General features: G+C 35.4%; 1 protein-coding gene across 1 annotated transcript; it reads left to right on the forward strand.

Annotated features, from left to right (window-relative positions):
• The first annotated feature begins 6,707 nt into the window (after positions 1–6,707).
• Positions 6,708–8,537, forward strand: LOC130657834 (uncharacterized). The gene has a single exon (XM_057460830.1). It carries the CDS (start codon positions 6,708–6,710, stop codon positions 8,535–8,537), a length of 1,830 nt encoding a protein of 609 aa, XP_057316813.1.
• Positions 8,538–15,807: the final 7,270 nt, after the last annotated feature.

Below are 15,807 nucleotides of genomic sequence, written 5' to 3' on the forward strand. Positions count from 1 at the left end.
GCGTCAGTGCGAACTTGTTTTTAGCAAATTCCTCATTATATCGAACAAAATGTCTCGGTCCTTTGATTTTTGCTAACAAAGCTCTCATAAAATACCTCTATTCAACGAACTCGCTTTTAACGAATTCTTCATTAAATCGAACAAAAATATCTTAACACAACGCCTGATTTACCCTCAAAAGAGCGAATAGTACGACACTTTAGAATCTGAATGCTTTGAATCACCAAAATCGAATCAGCGGCATTCGAAATTCAATTAAATCACTCCAATCCGATTTGGATGAGCTGCGATTACTTGACCAATGATTGGTTCCTGATGAAACAACTGCCGAAGATTATACTGACACTGATGAAAATTTGCAATAGAGTCTGTACTGATTGACGACGAAGAGATTTTAGGTCAGTACAGGGAAACCCCAAACGTAGATGACGATACTAACGATGCTAAAGAGAACGTAGTGGAAATCGAACCTCCAAACAAACCGTCCCGATCTGAAATATACGTAGCTATGGAATTACTTCAGAGATGCAGCCTTTTTGAGGAGGAAGAGGTAGCATTCAATATGAGAAGGCATCTGGACCTAGTATACGATAAATGTCAAGAATCGAAAAATCAAACAACCATTGAAAATTTCTTTCATAGACTTTAATTCTTTATGTAACTGTTCATATAACTCTTTATAATTATTAAACTAAGCAGTACTAAAAAATCGTGAATTTATCAGATTTAAACCCTTTTTCGAAAAGTTCGCTTCGAATGCCTCATTATAGCGAACTGAATTGCTCGCTAAGCCTTCCCTAAACATTTTTTTAAAAAAAATATCAAATAACAATCTTGTTTTTTTCTTTCCTTTATAAAACCTATTCGTTGCACTGAATTTGTTGTTTTTTACGACATAACAACAGTAAAGTGAGTATTTGAACATCAAAGCATAACCTATTAAAATATAACATTCTAAATACCTTTTGCATTTAGTCAATTTTACTTATTTTCTGTATATACCGTAACAAATGTTTTTCTTCTTGTCTTGTACACCTGCTTGAGCTGTCTTTATGTTCATAGACGGAGTAGAACATTTAATAACGAGTTTTTTTACCTAAACAATGTCGAAAGGCTCTCAACAGTCCACGTTAAACGTCTAAAAACATACTTGCGCTAAACCATGAGAAATAACAGACTAAATCACCCAAGGTTTTACATGTTTACAAGCACAGAAAAAATTATCTGGATAAGATTTTTACTGGCAACATTTTTGTAGGAAAAGAGAAATTTCGGATGTTTAGAACAACTGGCAGAAAAACAATGTTCCCGAGATGCGAATGCTCAAACGAATTTCTAGTCGTTTGCATACTGTAATAATTTTGGTATGAAAAATTAAAAAGATTATTTGAAAACAATTTCAATGCGTTTTCCGGTAATCTAGAGGTGCTAATTTTTAAAATCTGCCTCTCCGGCAAAACCATTGCTTGCCCTCGCGGAGACACTAAATGTAGCCTCCACCGAAACAAAATGGTGGCAAGTCAGACGGGTATCTTACTTATTGAGGGAACGCATGGAAGACTGCCACTTAAACGGCGGTGGTTTCATGGTGACGCAGTTGTCTAAATCTGTAGCACGAACCCATGGTCGAAATACACAATCGGTGTAAAACTGACAGACGACTCGTCGGTTTCAACGTATCGCACAGATGGACGTAATCATCCTCGTCCCCAGGTTCTTTGTCTTTTTGATATCAAAAAGGCAAAGAACCCTGGGGACGAGGGTGGGACGTAATCACCTTCTTTTTTTAAACGGTTTGTCTGTCCGTACCTATGATCATATTACCGTCATTCCTCTAATTTAATGCAGCCTCTAATTAGTGCGAATAGCTCTTTTTTCGAAATTTTACCAAAATTAATTTCTCTAATTTTTAGTGCGACACTCTTTTCATTAATTTTTATTTTTCCTCTAATTTAATGCAACTAAATTCGGACTTGTCTCTAATTTGGGTGCCAACCAGATAATTTAGGGGACATGTTCTCGTTTTTTTTTCTTTTTTTTTCTTTTTTTTTAGTGATATATAATGAAAAATAGAATAGCTTTGTTTACAAACTTAATTATAAAAAAGGATCTTTATCATCATCCATGTGCTTCCTCGCATTTTCCATAATTTTGTTGTGATTCCGCAGACTTCAAACGATTTTGAAACTATATTCTTGTCATTGGATATAGAATTAAACGCTTCTTTAATCCAAATCTTGACGACTGGGTGCTGGCATTTATACAATTTTTGCAGTTTTGGCAATGTATGCGATTCAATATTCGCGCAAAAATAGCTTTATATGGCTTATTAATGCAAACATCCATCGGTTGACATTTAGAGGTGCATCCAGGAGATATCATTAGGATGTATTAGATTTGTTTCCAAGCAATTTTTCTGTGACTTTTTCCGTTTTATGTTCCAAAAAGACTGATAAGAAGAAATAAAAATTATGTGGTAAAAACATTAAGGTTAAGTTTTTTCATGCAAATAATTGTCCAACAATGCATTATATTAATTTCAGAATACATTTCGATTCAACATAAATCATCATCAATTAAAATAAAATAAAAATAGAATAAAATATACATAATATTCACATCATCTATTCACACTAAAGTCTACTAAAATACCATTTCATGGCTAGAATTGAAAAATGTTAAAGCGCGATTGCAATTTAATGTTCAATATGCGCGTACAGTAATTAAATTGTTTTATTGCCTTAATTGCTAGAGCTTCAGCCGGTAGGCTTGTGGTAGAGCGTTCGCTTCCAGTGCGGGAGATCTTGGGTTCAAACCTCGGCCGAGTCATGCCAGAGACTATAAAAGTGTGAATCTATCCTTTCTGCTCACCGCTCAGCATGGGAATAGGATTGATATCTTAGGCGATTGTCTAGTTGAGCGATTGGTGTGCTTGCACAACTTTCGTAGCTCAAATGGCTTAAAATGCGTTAGGACCCGCTTTGCTGTACCCTCTTGGAAAGCAGTACCAATAGAAACTGAGGTTATCCTGGGTAAATATTTTGAATAATAATAATAACAATCAACAAACTGATAATAGATACATGTTCCATTTTTAGACTTCGAATTCCAAGACTCGAAGCTTCTATGAAAGCATTGTAAGTATAAGACCGACAGTGCCAAAAAACGAAAATAATAATACGTGATGAAATGTAAAACAGGAAAATTAGCAGAGGAAGCACTGTCTGAGCTGGTAAGACTCTACCCCTGTCTCTATGATAAAGCTAAATGGATTTAAGGAAAAAGACAGAAAAAAGAATGAATGCTTTGGACAGATAAATAGATATGGTATGAACAAGGCTTGGTTTTAACTCATTTTTTTTAAAAAAAAATTATTTTATGAAAAACTTCAAATTTCCTCACTGTCTACATCCATACTTACAAGTCACAAATCTTAACTTTCGTTAAAAAATTAAGGTAGGGAACGAGAAACATCTTTATGCGGGCGCTATGCAACATGTTTCATGCGCATGAAAATGTTTCTAGTGACGCCACTTTTCATTTGCTGCAGAAGCGTGTCATGAAAAACTTTGTCCTTAAATGCTTTTGCTATTGGCTTTACTTTTGCTAGATGAAGAAGAAGAAGAACAACATGCTTTATGACATCTTTTTTGTTTTTATTTTTGTAGTACACATAACTACTCTTTCGTAACGCAGGATTTGTTTTATAAAAGTCGATTAAAATTGTTTTTTCCTCATCAAATAGCTTTTTCTTTTCGTGCGACATTTTTTCTTTTTTTCCTATCTTCTCTCTTCACTAGATGTTCGACTTCTCAAGAAAAGCAATGTTTACAGATTCTTGCATTTTCATTGGTCAATTACACTATGCCACAAATGGTTTTGCAAAATATTTTATGCGTGATATGGGGACACAAGGCACCAATGTGCCGCAACAATAATTTGTCCCGGGACATGTTGCAGAAGAGGAAGACACGAGCAACATTTGCTATGCAACAAAATGTTCATCAAATTTTGTCCCCGGAGCAAATTTTGTCCCCGGAGATTCAGATCTATTTTGTCCCCGAAGTTGTGGAGCATATGTTTAATATTAAACGCGTTGGTTGGAACTAGGCTTAGGGCGCAGATACATGGTATGATTTGTCGTATACGATGTGACCTATTCATTTTCTGAATACGACTTTTTGAACAATTTTTTTCTGTATACACGATACATCAAGTTGTGTACAATCTTTTTATGTTTTGCTAAAAAGATGGCAGATGAGGGGATATATTATCGCTTGTTGCGATAGCTGCAGCGATAAAGAGTGAAAGGAAAATTAAAAAGCGCAAGAAAAGAGGGGAATGGAGAAAGCAGTGACTACTAAGACGACAAGGTCTTTATAACAGTTTAGTACAGGAACTTCGCCCAGAGGAAGAGTTATTTTATTTAAATTATTTAGGAATGGCAAAAAGCAATTTTGGTTACTTTTATCACTCAATATAACAAAAGAAACTACAAATATGAGAGATCCTATACCCCCTGAAATAACGTTAGTTATAACAATCCGCTTCTTAGCAAGTGGAAACAGTTATATAGATCCGACATGCCAATATCGAGTACGTAAAACTACGATAAGTAGATTTACTTTAGAAGTTTGCGACGCAACTTATGAGAGATTGCGTGAAGAATATTTTAAGGCACGGGTACTTTATTTCCTCCTTTATATTGTACAAAAACAAGAATAAAATAAGCAAAAAATGAACAAATAAAAAAAAATTCGCAACTTTTAAAATAAATTTGGCAGAGGTAAAAGAGGTAAAAAAAAAACAGCAACCTTTCTTGATACGACGGGCTTGGTATGGATTGAGTCGAGTTAAAACCACTTGTTATAGCGGGCGGCGGTAATGGCTTAATTCTAGAGAAGTGAAACTCTTTTCTGTTTCTGCAAGGTAGATGATAGGTAGGTTTATTTCAGATTGTCGTAATATTGATGGCGTAGACCATGAGGATGATTTATGCCAAAAAATTGAACATTGAATATCATTTCATGTATATTAAACTTCACAAATTTTGTTTCACAATCTTTTTAATTATAAAGCTAATTGTTTGTAGTAAGCAGCTTTTTCTAATAGTTCATCCGATTTATCCATTTTTACAGGCTCGGACCTTTTTCTTTTGGTGACTGTAGGTCTACTAGTAGACCTAAGGGGTAGTCTATTATTACATCCAAAATTCTAGAACGCGTTGTCATCTTCTGCGTCTTGGTTAAAGTTCATTTCTGTCTTTATACTTTGGGCTAAAGACATCCCACAAAGATTCTTCTTTTCGACACTGAGAAATAAAATTTTCTGTTTCAACAAATTTTGTTCCTTTTTTTATCCATAATAATAGTTTACGTACCGAAAAAACGTGTAAAGCTGTTATTTCTGTCTTTCACTAACGCAGTTCATTTCTGAGCTCTGATTGGTTAAAAGTTCATACGATTTGTCGTAGAGTGAACTTATTTAAACTTTTTTTTGTCGTATGCGATTTGTTGTAGCTCGTACTCTTTGCACGATTTTAGGTGTTTACACGGTACGATTTGTCGCATACTACAAATCGTATATGACATAACATACCGTGTATCTGGCCCTTTAGTTCTCCTTTAAGGGTGGTTTGTTACTTTAAATTGGCTACATTTTCAGCACATTCTCGGGTGGCGAAAATAAAAAGTGTTTCTAATAAAGCTCGGTTTCAATAATGAAATATCGCTCTATCTGCGAAAGATAAGATTCTGCTATTCTTCTTTGGTAAGGGTTAACAATAAAAATCTTAAACATTTGTGAGAATGCCACGTACTAAAATAATTTGATTCTGCGAGTTCAACATGTTTACTGGAATCACTTGATCGCGAAGCATTTGAGTCGTTGAATCTTTCCTTTCACACGAATTCTTTCTGATGCTATTGGTTGATTTTTGACTACTTTAGACTCTGAAAATTGCTCTCTTCCTTTCAAAAATGATGGCATAATTAATTCCTCACCAAGAGGTTTCACATAGTTCTCCATCAAAAAACCTCCATCAGCTATAATAGCATCTTCTGCCTGCCAAAGTTCTGGAAATAATAAACCACTTTGACCACAATATCTTTAAGTGAGATGCTACCAGGGCAGGTGCTTGGTGTGAAATCTCCACCAGGAGCAATTTCATCAGGTACTTTGATTGTGGTGTGACTTTTGTATTCTGAGTACATCATTTTGTGTAAATATAAAAATAAAGGCACTGCAATTTCAAACTCTAAACAATCTATAATGCATCGTACATTTGCAAATCTTTCATTCATACCAGCTGGCATATTTTCTTTAATTTGACTGCAGGAAGGCCAAATGCATATTGTTTCTAGCTTAACATACATATTGTTAACCCATTTTTTGAAACGTTTTGGTTACTGTTAATTATTTATGTATTTTTAACACGTGACTCTTAAAGCCACGTGTGACGAATGTGATGTAGATGTATACTTTTTAGATGCTTCGGCAGTACAGAAAATATTTTGTTGATATAAGACACGTTTTCATGAGTTCCTTTTTACGAGATATTACATGGTCAAACCGAGCCGGATAGTTTTTTGATATCATTTATACGTTATTTATTAAATTATTTATTATATTAAAAAAGGAAAGAAGACGTGGCTGTGTGTGTTAGAAGAAACAGAGTATTATTTATTTTGAACGTATTATAAACAAACATGTTGCCTTTGGAAAAGAAGTTAAGAATAAGAAACACGTTAGTAAAAGTTATCGAAAACTACTTACGAGAAGAAATAAAACCTTGTTATGAACATTATCAAGAAGAAAAACTTACGTTATTGCAAACGTTGAACACTACCATAGAGAGCAAACTTGGAAAATTTTTAAGTATTACGGAAGAGATTTCCGAAATTATTGAAGAGGAAGATCAATTAATAAAAGATGCTCAAGAAAGTAGTGACTTTGAAGTACGGGTAAGAAATGAACTGCTAATACTTGATCGTTTCCTAAAATCAAAACAAGATAGAAGTGACACAGTCAGTACGAGGTCAGTTAGTGCTTCAAGCTCTATTAAACTGCCAAAAATTGAAATAAAAAATGTTGATGGCGATCCAACTAATTGGTTTTCATTTATTGATTCTTTTGAAGCAGCAGTTGACAAAAACGATCACTTGTCTAATGTTGAAAAAATGAATTATTTGTTAGGATTTGTTGTTAAAGATGCTACATCTACGATAAGCGGTTTAAAACTGAGTAATGATAATTATGAGATTGCTTTAAATTTGTTAAAAGATCGCTTCGGAGATCCGCAAATGATAATTTCAGGACATATGAATAAACTATTAAACTTGGAGCCTGTCATGGCTATTTCTGACGTTCGTAATTTACGCCAATTGTTCGATATAACTGAGGCGCAAGTGCGTAGTTTACAATCTTTAGGAGTTGAATCTCAAAACTTTGGCTCAATGCTTATACCTGTGTTATTGCAAAAACTACCAGGAGAATTACGTCTGATTATTAGTCGCCAACTTGGAAAAAACGCATGGAAAGTAAGCGAGGTTATGCAAGCTTTTAAAACTGAATTAGAAGCGCGAGAAAAAGTTTCAACCGGTCAGGAGGAAAGTCCTTGTTTTTCTGGTGCTTCCCTTTATGTTGGAAATCGACGGAATTTCGATGCGAAAGAAAGAAAATGTGCTTTTTGTGAAAACCCAGGGCACAAACCGCAATTTTGCTCTATTGTTTCCAAACCGACTGCGCGCTCTTCCATTTTAAAAAGGAAAGGATTATGCTTTTTATGTTTACAGTCAGGTCATGTAGCAAGACACTGCACAGTTAGATGGAAATGTTTCAAATGTAAGGGACGTCATCATGTGTCTATTTGCAATAAGGGTAATCGAGACCAGGATAGCAATGATCAGAATGAAGGTGAGGGAACTTCAAATAACGTGGCGAATACTGAATGTGATTTTAACGCAGTTTTGTTACAAACTGCGTCTGCGGAAATTTTTTCTGATGATAAAAACTGTCACAGGTTTAGAATTTTGTTTGATAGTGGCAGTCAAATGTCATACATTTCTCCGCAAGCGGCGGAAAAATTGAAATTGAAAACAATCGACAAAAAACAAATGTGTCTTAAAACGTTTGGAGGAGCTAAACAAAACAAAACTTTGGACATGGTTAGATTTACCGTTAAAACGAAAAATGACGAAGAAAATATTACGGTAAACGCGTTCGTATCCGAAATATGCTATCCTTTGACAAACCAAAACATCGAGGGTGCAAAATCTAACTACCCTTTTTTGTGTCGTCTTAATTTAGCAGACAGTAATCCAAAAAATCAACCATTAAGTGTGGATATTTTGATTAGCGGGGATTATTATTGGTCCTTTATGAAAAACGAAATGAAACGTAGCACCAAAGGTGGGCCCACAGCAATTTCATCAAAACTGGGATATATTTTAAGTGGCGGAGTCATGGGTACTAAATTGGATACTTCAGTGAACATTGTTAATACTCATGTTTTAAAAGTGCAAAATGAAAACACTTGAAGACTTGGTTCAGGGATTTTGGAACATCGAGACTATGGGAATTAAAAAATCAGAAGAAAACGAGATTTCGGATCATGGTATTGAAGCAGGTGTGACATTTAAAAAAGATCGTTATGAGGTCAAGCTACCCATAAAAGATCACGATCTGCTTGAAGATAACTATGATCTTTCAAAACAAAGATTAAAAAACATGATTAAAATTTTCAAAAACAAAAGCGAATTGTTGAAACAATACGATAACATTATTCGAGAACAAGAAAGTTGTCAAATAATTGAAAAGGCACCAGATGAACACGTTGTAGGACACACCCATTTTTTGCCGCATAAGCCAGTGATACGGGAAGAAAAAACAACTACGAAGGTGCGCATGGTTTTTGATGGGAGTGCAAAAAAATGGTCCTTCTTTAAACGATTGTATGGAACCTGGCCCCTCCGTAGCCACGCCTTTGTTCGATGTTTTAGCCAGATTTCGAGCCAACAACATAGCTTTTATTGCTGATATAGAAAAAGCTTTTCTACAAATATCCTTGTTTCCAGGCCATCGAGACTATGTAAGATTTTTGTGGTTTAAGAACATTGATACTATAGATTTTGGCAATTTTGATAATAACGTTTTAGAGGAATGGCGAATTTGTAGAGTTTTATTTGGATTAACAGCCTCGCCATTTTTGCTGAACGCAACGCTTTCGAAACATATTAAAAATTATGATGACATTGATCCTAAATTTACCGAACGATTTTTAAATTCTTTACATGTCGATGATTTAAATGGCGGCTCTAAAAATGTTGACGAAGGGTTTACGTTTTATTGTAAAGTTAAAGATCGTTTAGCAGAAGCAAGTTTTAATATGCGTAAATTTCAGTCCAATGCTCCAAAACTTGAAGCTCTCGTTAACGAACGTTACAAAGGGCCTCTTGAGGTAAACCATGAAGGCAACACAACAAAAGTTTTGGGATTACAGTGGCTTAAAGATAGTGATAAAATTGGGTTTAATTTTAAGGAGATAAAGCAGAAATTTCATGCGAAGCCCGATACAACGAAACGCAACGTATTACAAGCAATAGCGTCAATTTTTGATCCACTTGGCTTGATAAATCCTATTATCGTTAAAATGAAAACCTTTTTTCAAGATTTATGTATTAAGAATGTAAAGTGGGATTCTCCTTTATGGGAAGAACACTTAGAGATATGGTCAGGTATTGTGCAAGAGTTACACGAAGTCCCCTCTATTCAAATTGATAGAAATTATTGTTATAATGATGAGAACGATCCGTATAAGTCTGTCCAATTACATGGTTTTAGTGACGCGTCTAAAGCAGCATACGGATGTTGTGTTTATATTCGATTTGAAAATACGACACTCGGCATCCAGTGTTTTTACCTACACAATGTGAGCTTTTGCCTCTTATTGTTTCGGATTCACATCGTGCTGTTGGTCATAATGGACCACGTGACACTCTTTGTCACGTGCGTAAACAAATTTGGATACCGCGTCTCAGGCAAGTTGTTAGAAATTTATTACGTAACTGTACATTGTGTAAAAGATTTGAAAGTAAAGCGTTTACTTACCCAAGTACTTCTGCGTTACCTGATTTTCGTTTGTCGTTGAACTTTGCCTTCACAAATATTGGAATCGATTATGCAGGTCCGTTGTATATACGAGATATTTATTCACGTTCTGATGTACATATAGCGTGGATTTGTTTGATTACTTGTGCTAGCAGTAGAGCTGTTTATTTGGATATTAGTACTGATTTGTCTGCTTCAGCTTGTGTTAATGTTTTAAAACGTTTTGTAAATAAAAATGGAGCTCCGAAAGTTATCAACTCAGACAATGGTTCTAACTTTATTAGTAAAGAAGTTCAACATTTTGCATCATCACATGGCATTTAGTGGTGTTTTAATATTGAAGCTGCCCCCTGGCAGGGTGGATATTTCGAAAGGCTAATTCAGTCTCTTAAACGTTGTTTGAAAAAAGTACTTTTTAAAACTTTAGTTGATTATGAAGAGATGTTGACTATTTTGTCAGCAATTGAACGCATACTTAATAACCGTCCTTTGACGTTTATTTACGACGATGTTAACGAAAGTCCATTAACTCCGAATCAATTAATATACGGAAAAAACGTTAGTATCGATTATGAAGAATACGATGGCGAAAAAAGTGACGAGTTGACAGTTCGCGCGAAGTACATAAAAACTGTGCTCGATCATTTTTGGAAACGTTGGTTAAATGAATACGTTATCGATTTACGCGAATTTCACAAACAGAAGAAGAAAAAGCTACAGTCCTCTTACGAAATTGAAGTAAACGATGTTGTTCTTATACACGATGATGTTAAAACTAGAGCAAAATGGAAGATAGGTCGAGTAACGGAATTGTTGAAAAGCAAGGACGCTCGTATACGTGCAGCAAAGGTATTAGTCGCAACTAACAACAATCGTAAAACGATAATTACACGCACTTTGAACAAACTTTATCCTGTTGAACAGTCTGATCGCGACTACGAGAATGACAAGGAAGATAACGACGAAATTAAAATTGACTTTATAAACGAAGATGACATCATCGTTTTTGGTGGGGAGTGTTAATTATTTATGTATTTTTAACACGTGACTCTTAAAGCCACGTGTGACGAATGTGATGTAGATGTATACTTTTTAGATGCTTCGGCAGTACAGAAAATATTTTGTTGATATAAGACACGTTTTCATGAGTTCCTTTTTACGAGATATTACAGTTACAGTACCTTCAGACAGTTCAAATAAGTATGATAAATGACAAACATCAAAGTTATTTCGCATCCTTACAAGAATCAATTAAAACCTTCCAGAGGGGTCAGTGTACGTGGTCTACCTCTATCATAAAACCTTTGGCATCTTGATTATTGTGAAGAATTACAATTTCTCCATTTTCTCCCTTGTTCTGGCTTGACAAAAGAATATAGATAATGTTCTACCAAAAACCATGCGGGAAGAAATGGAGCGATATAAAAGAGATAAAGAGACAAACGTGGAAGGGATGTCTTAAACCCTAGTGTTGTTACAGACGGTTCCACTACTGTTGTTACTGCTGCTACTATTCCTTTTACTGCTGGTGCTAACAATAAGGAAAAATCAAAAAAGCAACAAACTGAGAGAAGAATGAACAATCTCCTGAACAAAATAAGAAACAAAAGTAGTGGTAAAGCAAGAGTTCTTCAAAAAACGCAGGTTGAGTATGAACGTTTGATGCTGGAAGAAAAAGTTACAAGAATGTTAGACAAAGAGAAGGAGGTTCAAGGTTTATAGATATTTCTTGTGGTGGTAGGGAGAGAGCAGGAGAATTATATTTTAATAACAATGGCTTAAATATTTTCATGAAGCATAAAGATGAATGCTAAATAATTCTCAAAGATGTTACAGACCAAACACTTGTGGAAGAGAAAGTATGGGATTATGTTGCCCGAAAGGGTATTATTATATCTAGAGCTATCGTAATTTTGCATTTATGCCTGGATAGCCTACTGTACTTAGATAATTATGTTTACAAAAAACTTTTCTGATGTTTTTTTAAAAGACACTGATGATCTTCTCCCTGTACTTGCAAAACATAGAAAATAAATAACCAATAGACAATACTCTAACCATATTAACTTTCTGAAAAAGCCATCAACACAACCATGGATGCTAAAACTAAATGGCTTCAGTTTGTCGTGGTAATCTATGTGCCATACAAAGTTAAGTCCATATGCAACACATTTCCGACGATGCAATCTACGCCTTCTTCTCAGTTCAACACCATCTAAATCTAAGTGTCTTTATAATTTGTCTTACGTCTTCTCGCCTGCAAAAGTATCCCTTCGATAGTAATAATTTATGAATTCTCTATAACTTACATTCATCCACCACCACTCAATTCAAAGAACAAGGTAAAAGGTTTTAAGGCAAGCGCTTATGTTTGTGGAATAACATCTCCACGAACAAAACAATAACGCCGTCATTGAGATATGCTATTGAACTCAACATTTTTAACATGTCCAGCGTTCATTAAATTCTCTCCCTCATTTAAAGCTTTGACAGCAACGCTTTTCTGTGCATACTCCAGAAGGCATTTGGTTGTGATATCAGGATAGTACACGTATTCAGTCATCCTTCCAGTGGTTATCTGTTCTGGAAAGGGTATTTTGATACACGCGACAGTTAATTTAGACACACGTCAGTTTTGAATGTCTTCTTGTTCTCCTTCCAACGATGAAGATACAGGGAGAGTAAACAATTCTGCCGCAAGGACTTTAATCAGCTTTAGATACCCCCTTAAAGGACCCCCCCCCCCCTGGCTAACAAGTAACTCCTTAATTTTTCAACACTCCACTTGTTTAATTCTTCTTGTGAATGCACCATTGTTAGACAGTTTCTTACCAATGTTTACAGTAAGTAACCTTCGCCGAAACTACATAAGATACCCTGATTTTCCCATACTGCATTGTGCAGTCATAAATTTAAAAATGGTAGCACTATCAGTAAAAATGTCTATTGCGACGAAGCCGAAAGAAACTCCGAGATTTTGGTGTATTTTAGACATCTATGAACTGCTTAGTGCATATCCACCATCTAAACATTGCACACAATATATAGTAAATTTTACTACATTATGTTCAGAAGTTATTTTATATTTTTATAAAAAAACATTTTTGCGTAAATAAAAAGTGCATAGCAAATAAAATGCAAATAATGTGTGTTTCAAAAATAAATGCTTGTAGCAGCTGATCCTCCAGAGCCATCGTGATCAAGCGAGAAAGAGATATTTATTATTACATTACGGAGTATTTAAGTTACAGGACTTATTGAAGTATTAGACAATACCGGAAATACACTCTATACATTATTTAAAACATTTATATGGTATTTTGAAACAGAAACAAACAAATGTTTTGAGGTTTGGTATTTTAAGAAAACAATACAGACCGACTTATTATGTACACTTAAAAATATAGATTCGCGCTGTAATTTCGACAATGTCAAGCAAAAGAATAAAAACGCAGCTAATTTTGGGAGCAACCCCAAACAAACAGGAAGATATTGATTCAGCAACAAAGTCGCATCTGTAAAAGACATCCTTCCTTGAGGCTAGCTATACGAAGATGCGAAGCATCAATTCCACGAAATTGAAGTGGCAACAACAAACAATCAAGAAGACTCGTCACAATGTGAGAAAGTTCAAGTTTTACGTAAGTACATTACGGATTTAGAAATAAAAGTCGACGGAAAAGAATCAGCAAGTAAGTCATGTTTTTAACTGTGGAAACGTTTGGCCTCACACTAAACAGTGCTAAAGATCACGTATGTCGTTTGGGCGGAAAATTAAGTCACTTTGCACGAGTAGGTCGCTCTTCTCGCAAACATAGAACGGACCCACCACCATCTTGTTACGCCCTTTGTTTCGTTTAACAAGACCCCCCACAACCTGTCGACTCTTTAACAGGTAACTGTTTCTCAATTCAATCTGTCAATTCGCTGAATGTCAACGACAAACTCAAGCAATTAAAATTTACTTAAAAGTATCAGGACAGAACCGTATACTGTACCACACATTCCAGTTTAGCGCTTTAGTACACAGTACGTTGTAAATGAATGAAGCGTACACCACTGTTGAGCGTAATATAATTTTCAAAATATACCTTTCCGACAACTTTAGTTGAAATAGAAACAGTTAACAACTCCTAAACAGTTACCCAGCCTTTCAGAAAAAGGTTCTCAGGGAAAGTTCAAAAATTATTCTTGAGACCGGGATGAGCATGCGTATAAGCGTAATATCCTTTTCCAAAAAAGCTTTATCACAACTTCGGCTTAAATAAAAACATAAAATTTCAGCAATTTTAATTTGAGGGATAGGTTTTCATGAAAGTGATGTACAGCAGTTAGTAATGCAACTGAAATGCGATCTTTCTTAGGGATGACAATTATTTTTTAAACCTCGCTATGCAGACATAACAACAGCGTTAAAAAATTTGACTAAGCAAGACATAGCTTGCGCCTACATGGATAATCGTTCGATATCCGTCACATTAACGGCGTCTTTAACCCGGCAGGTTATTGCTATTGGCACACCGTCCCTAATAAAAATATAAAGTCCGAAATTATCACTGAAGAGTTTGTAAATTTTACAAAAAAACATGCAGCGCCGATACTCATTACCTTGGAAGATAAAGAAGTGCATTAAATAAGGACCCGGCTCTTTAGTGTCTAAAGGAACTTATTCACACGAATAAGTGGTATTCGATAGCCGAACTAGTCACAAAATATCCTGACCGTAATTTGAAGGAACTTCATCTGTACAGCTAAATCCGCAACCAATTTACCTGCTATACGGATGAATGTTTGATACTCAGGGGTAATCGTATTGTTGCACCGCTGATAAAAACCTTCAAATCGAAGCACTCTGCTATTCACTATGTATAACCAATTCAAGAATGAGCCAACCATCGACGTTGAAGCCTTCTCCTTTACCACAATCACCGTGGCACACACTGACCATAGATTTTCTTGGACCGTTGCCGGACTGCTCACACGTACTGGTAGTAATAGATCAACGTACACGTAGAAATATAAATCGTTGGCTCAACGACAACTTTTCCAGCTTTGGGACCCTTACAAAAATATTTGCAACTCATTGGCTTCTCCATAAAGTAATATCCGATAACGTCAGTCCATTTCACAGCTACGAGTTTAAAACCTATATGTACAACAAAGTGATAATTCATCACAAATCACTCCTTTGCTTCCCAACCAAACTTAACCGCCGGAAATTTGATGTGCAATCTAAACAGAGCCTTATGGATTGCTACAATTGAAGGTTAGCCATGGGAAATGCAGTATACAACTTTCTGTTAAATTATCACATATTGCCACATGCAACAACAGAAGTCAGTCCAGCTGAAGAATTATTTCAACGACAAATTCAAGTAAAATTACCCAGAGTTAATAATTAACCGAATATGGGTGCTATCAAGGAAGTATCTTTCCGTGATGCACGAAAAAAACTTGCGACTACTTTTTGTTAAACAGCCGAAGCGTCACAAGCTATCCAGCGCGTTCGACCCCTTACAATATCATTCGAGACAAAATTGACTGCAATCAGATAGGGCCATGCAGACGAAGTCAAACGAAACTTATTATGTTAAGTAAAGTATAACGGAGACATCGAACTGAAGAGGAAGGGTATGTTATGTTTAAGGTTATTGAGAAATTATTTTTCAGTTAAGAATATAAAATAGTAAAGCAGGGACG

Source organism: Hydractinia symbiolongicarpus, chromosome 9, assembly GCF_029227915.1.
Source record: "Hydractinia symbiolongicarpus strain clone_291-10 chromosome 9, HSymV2.1, whole genome shotgun sequence".
Lineage (NCBI taxonomy): Eukaryota > Metazoa > Cnidaria > Hydrozoa > Anthoathecata > Hydractiniidae > Hydractinia > Hydractinia symbiolongicarpus.

Coding starts and splice junctions, on each gene's coding strand:
- LOC130657834 (XM_057460830.1), top strand. CDS start 6,708: ATGTTGCCTTTGGAAAAGAAGTTAAGAATAAGAAACACGTTAGTAAAA.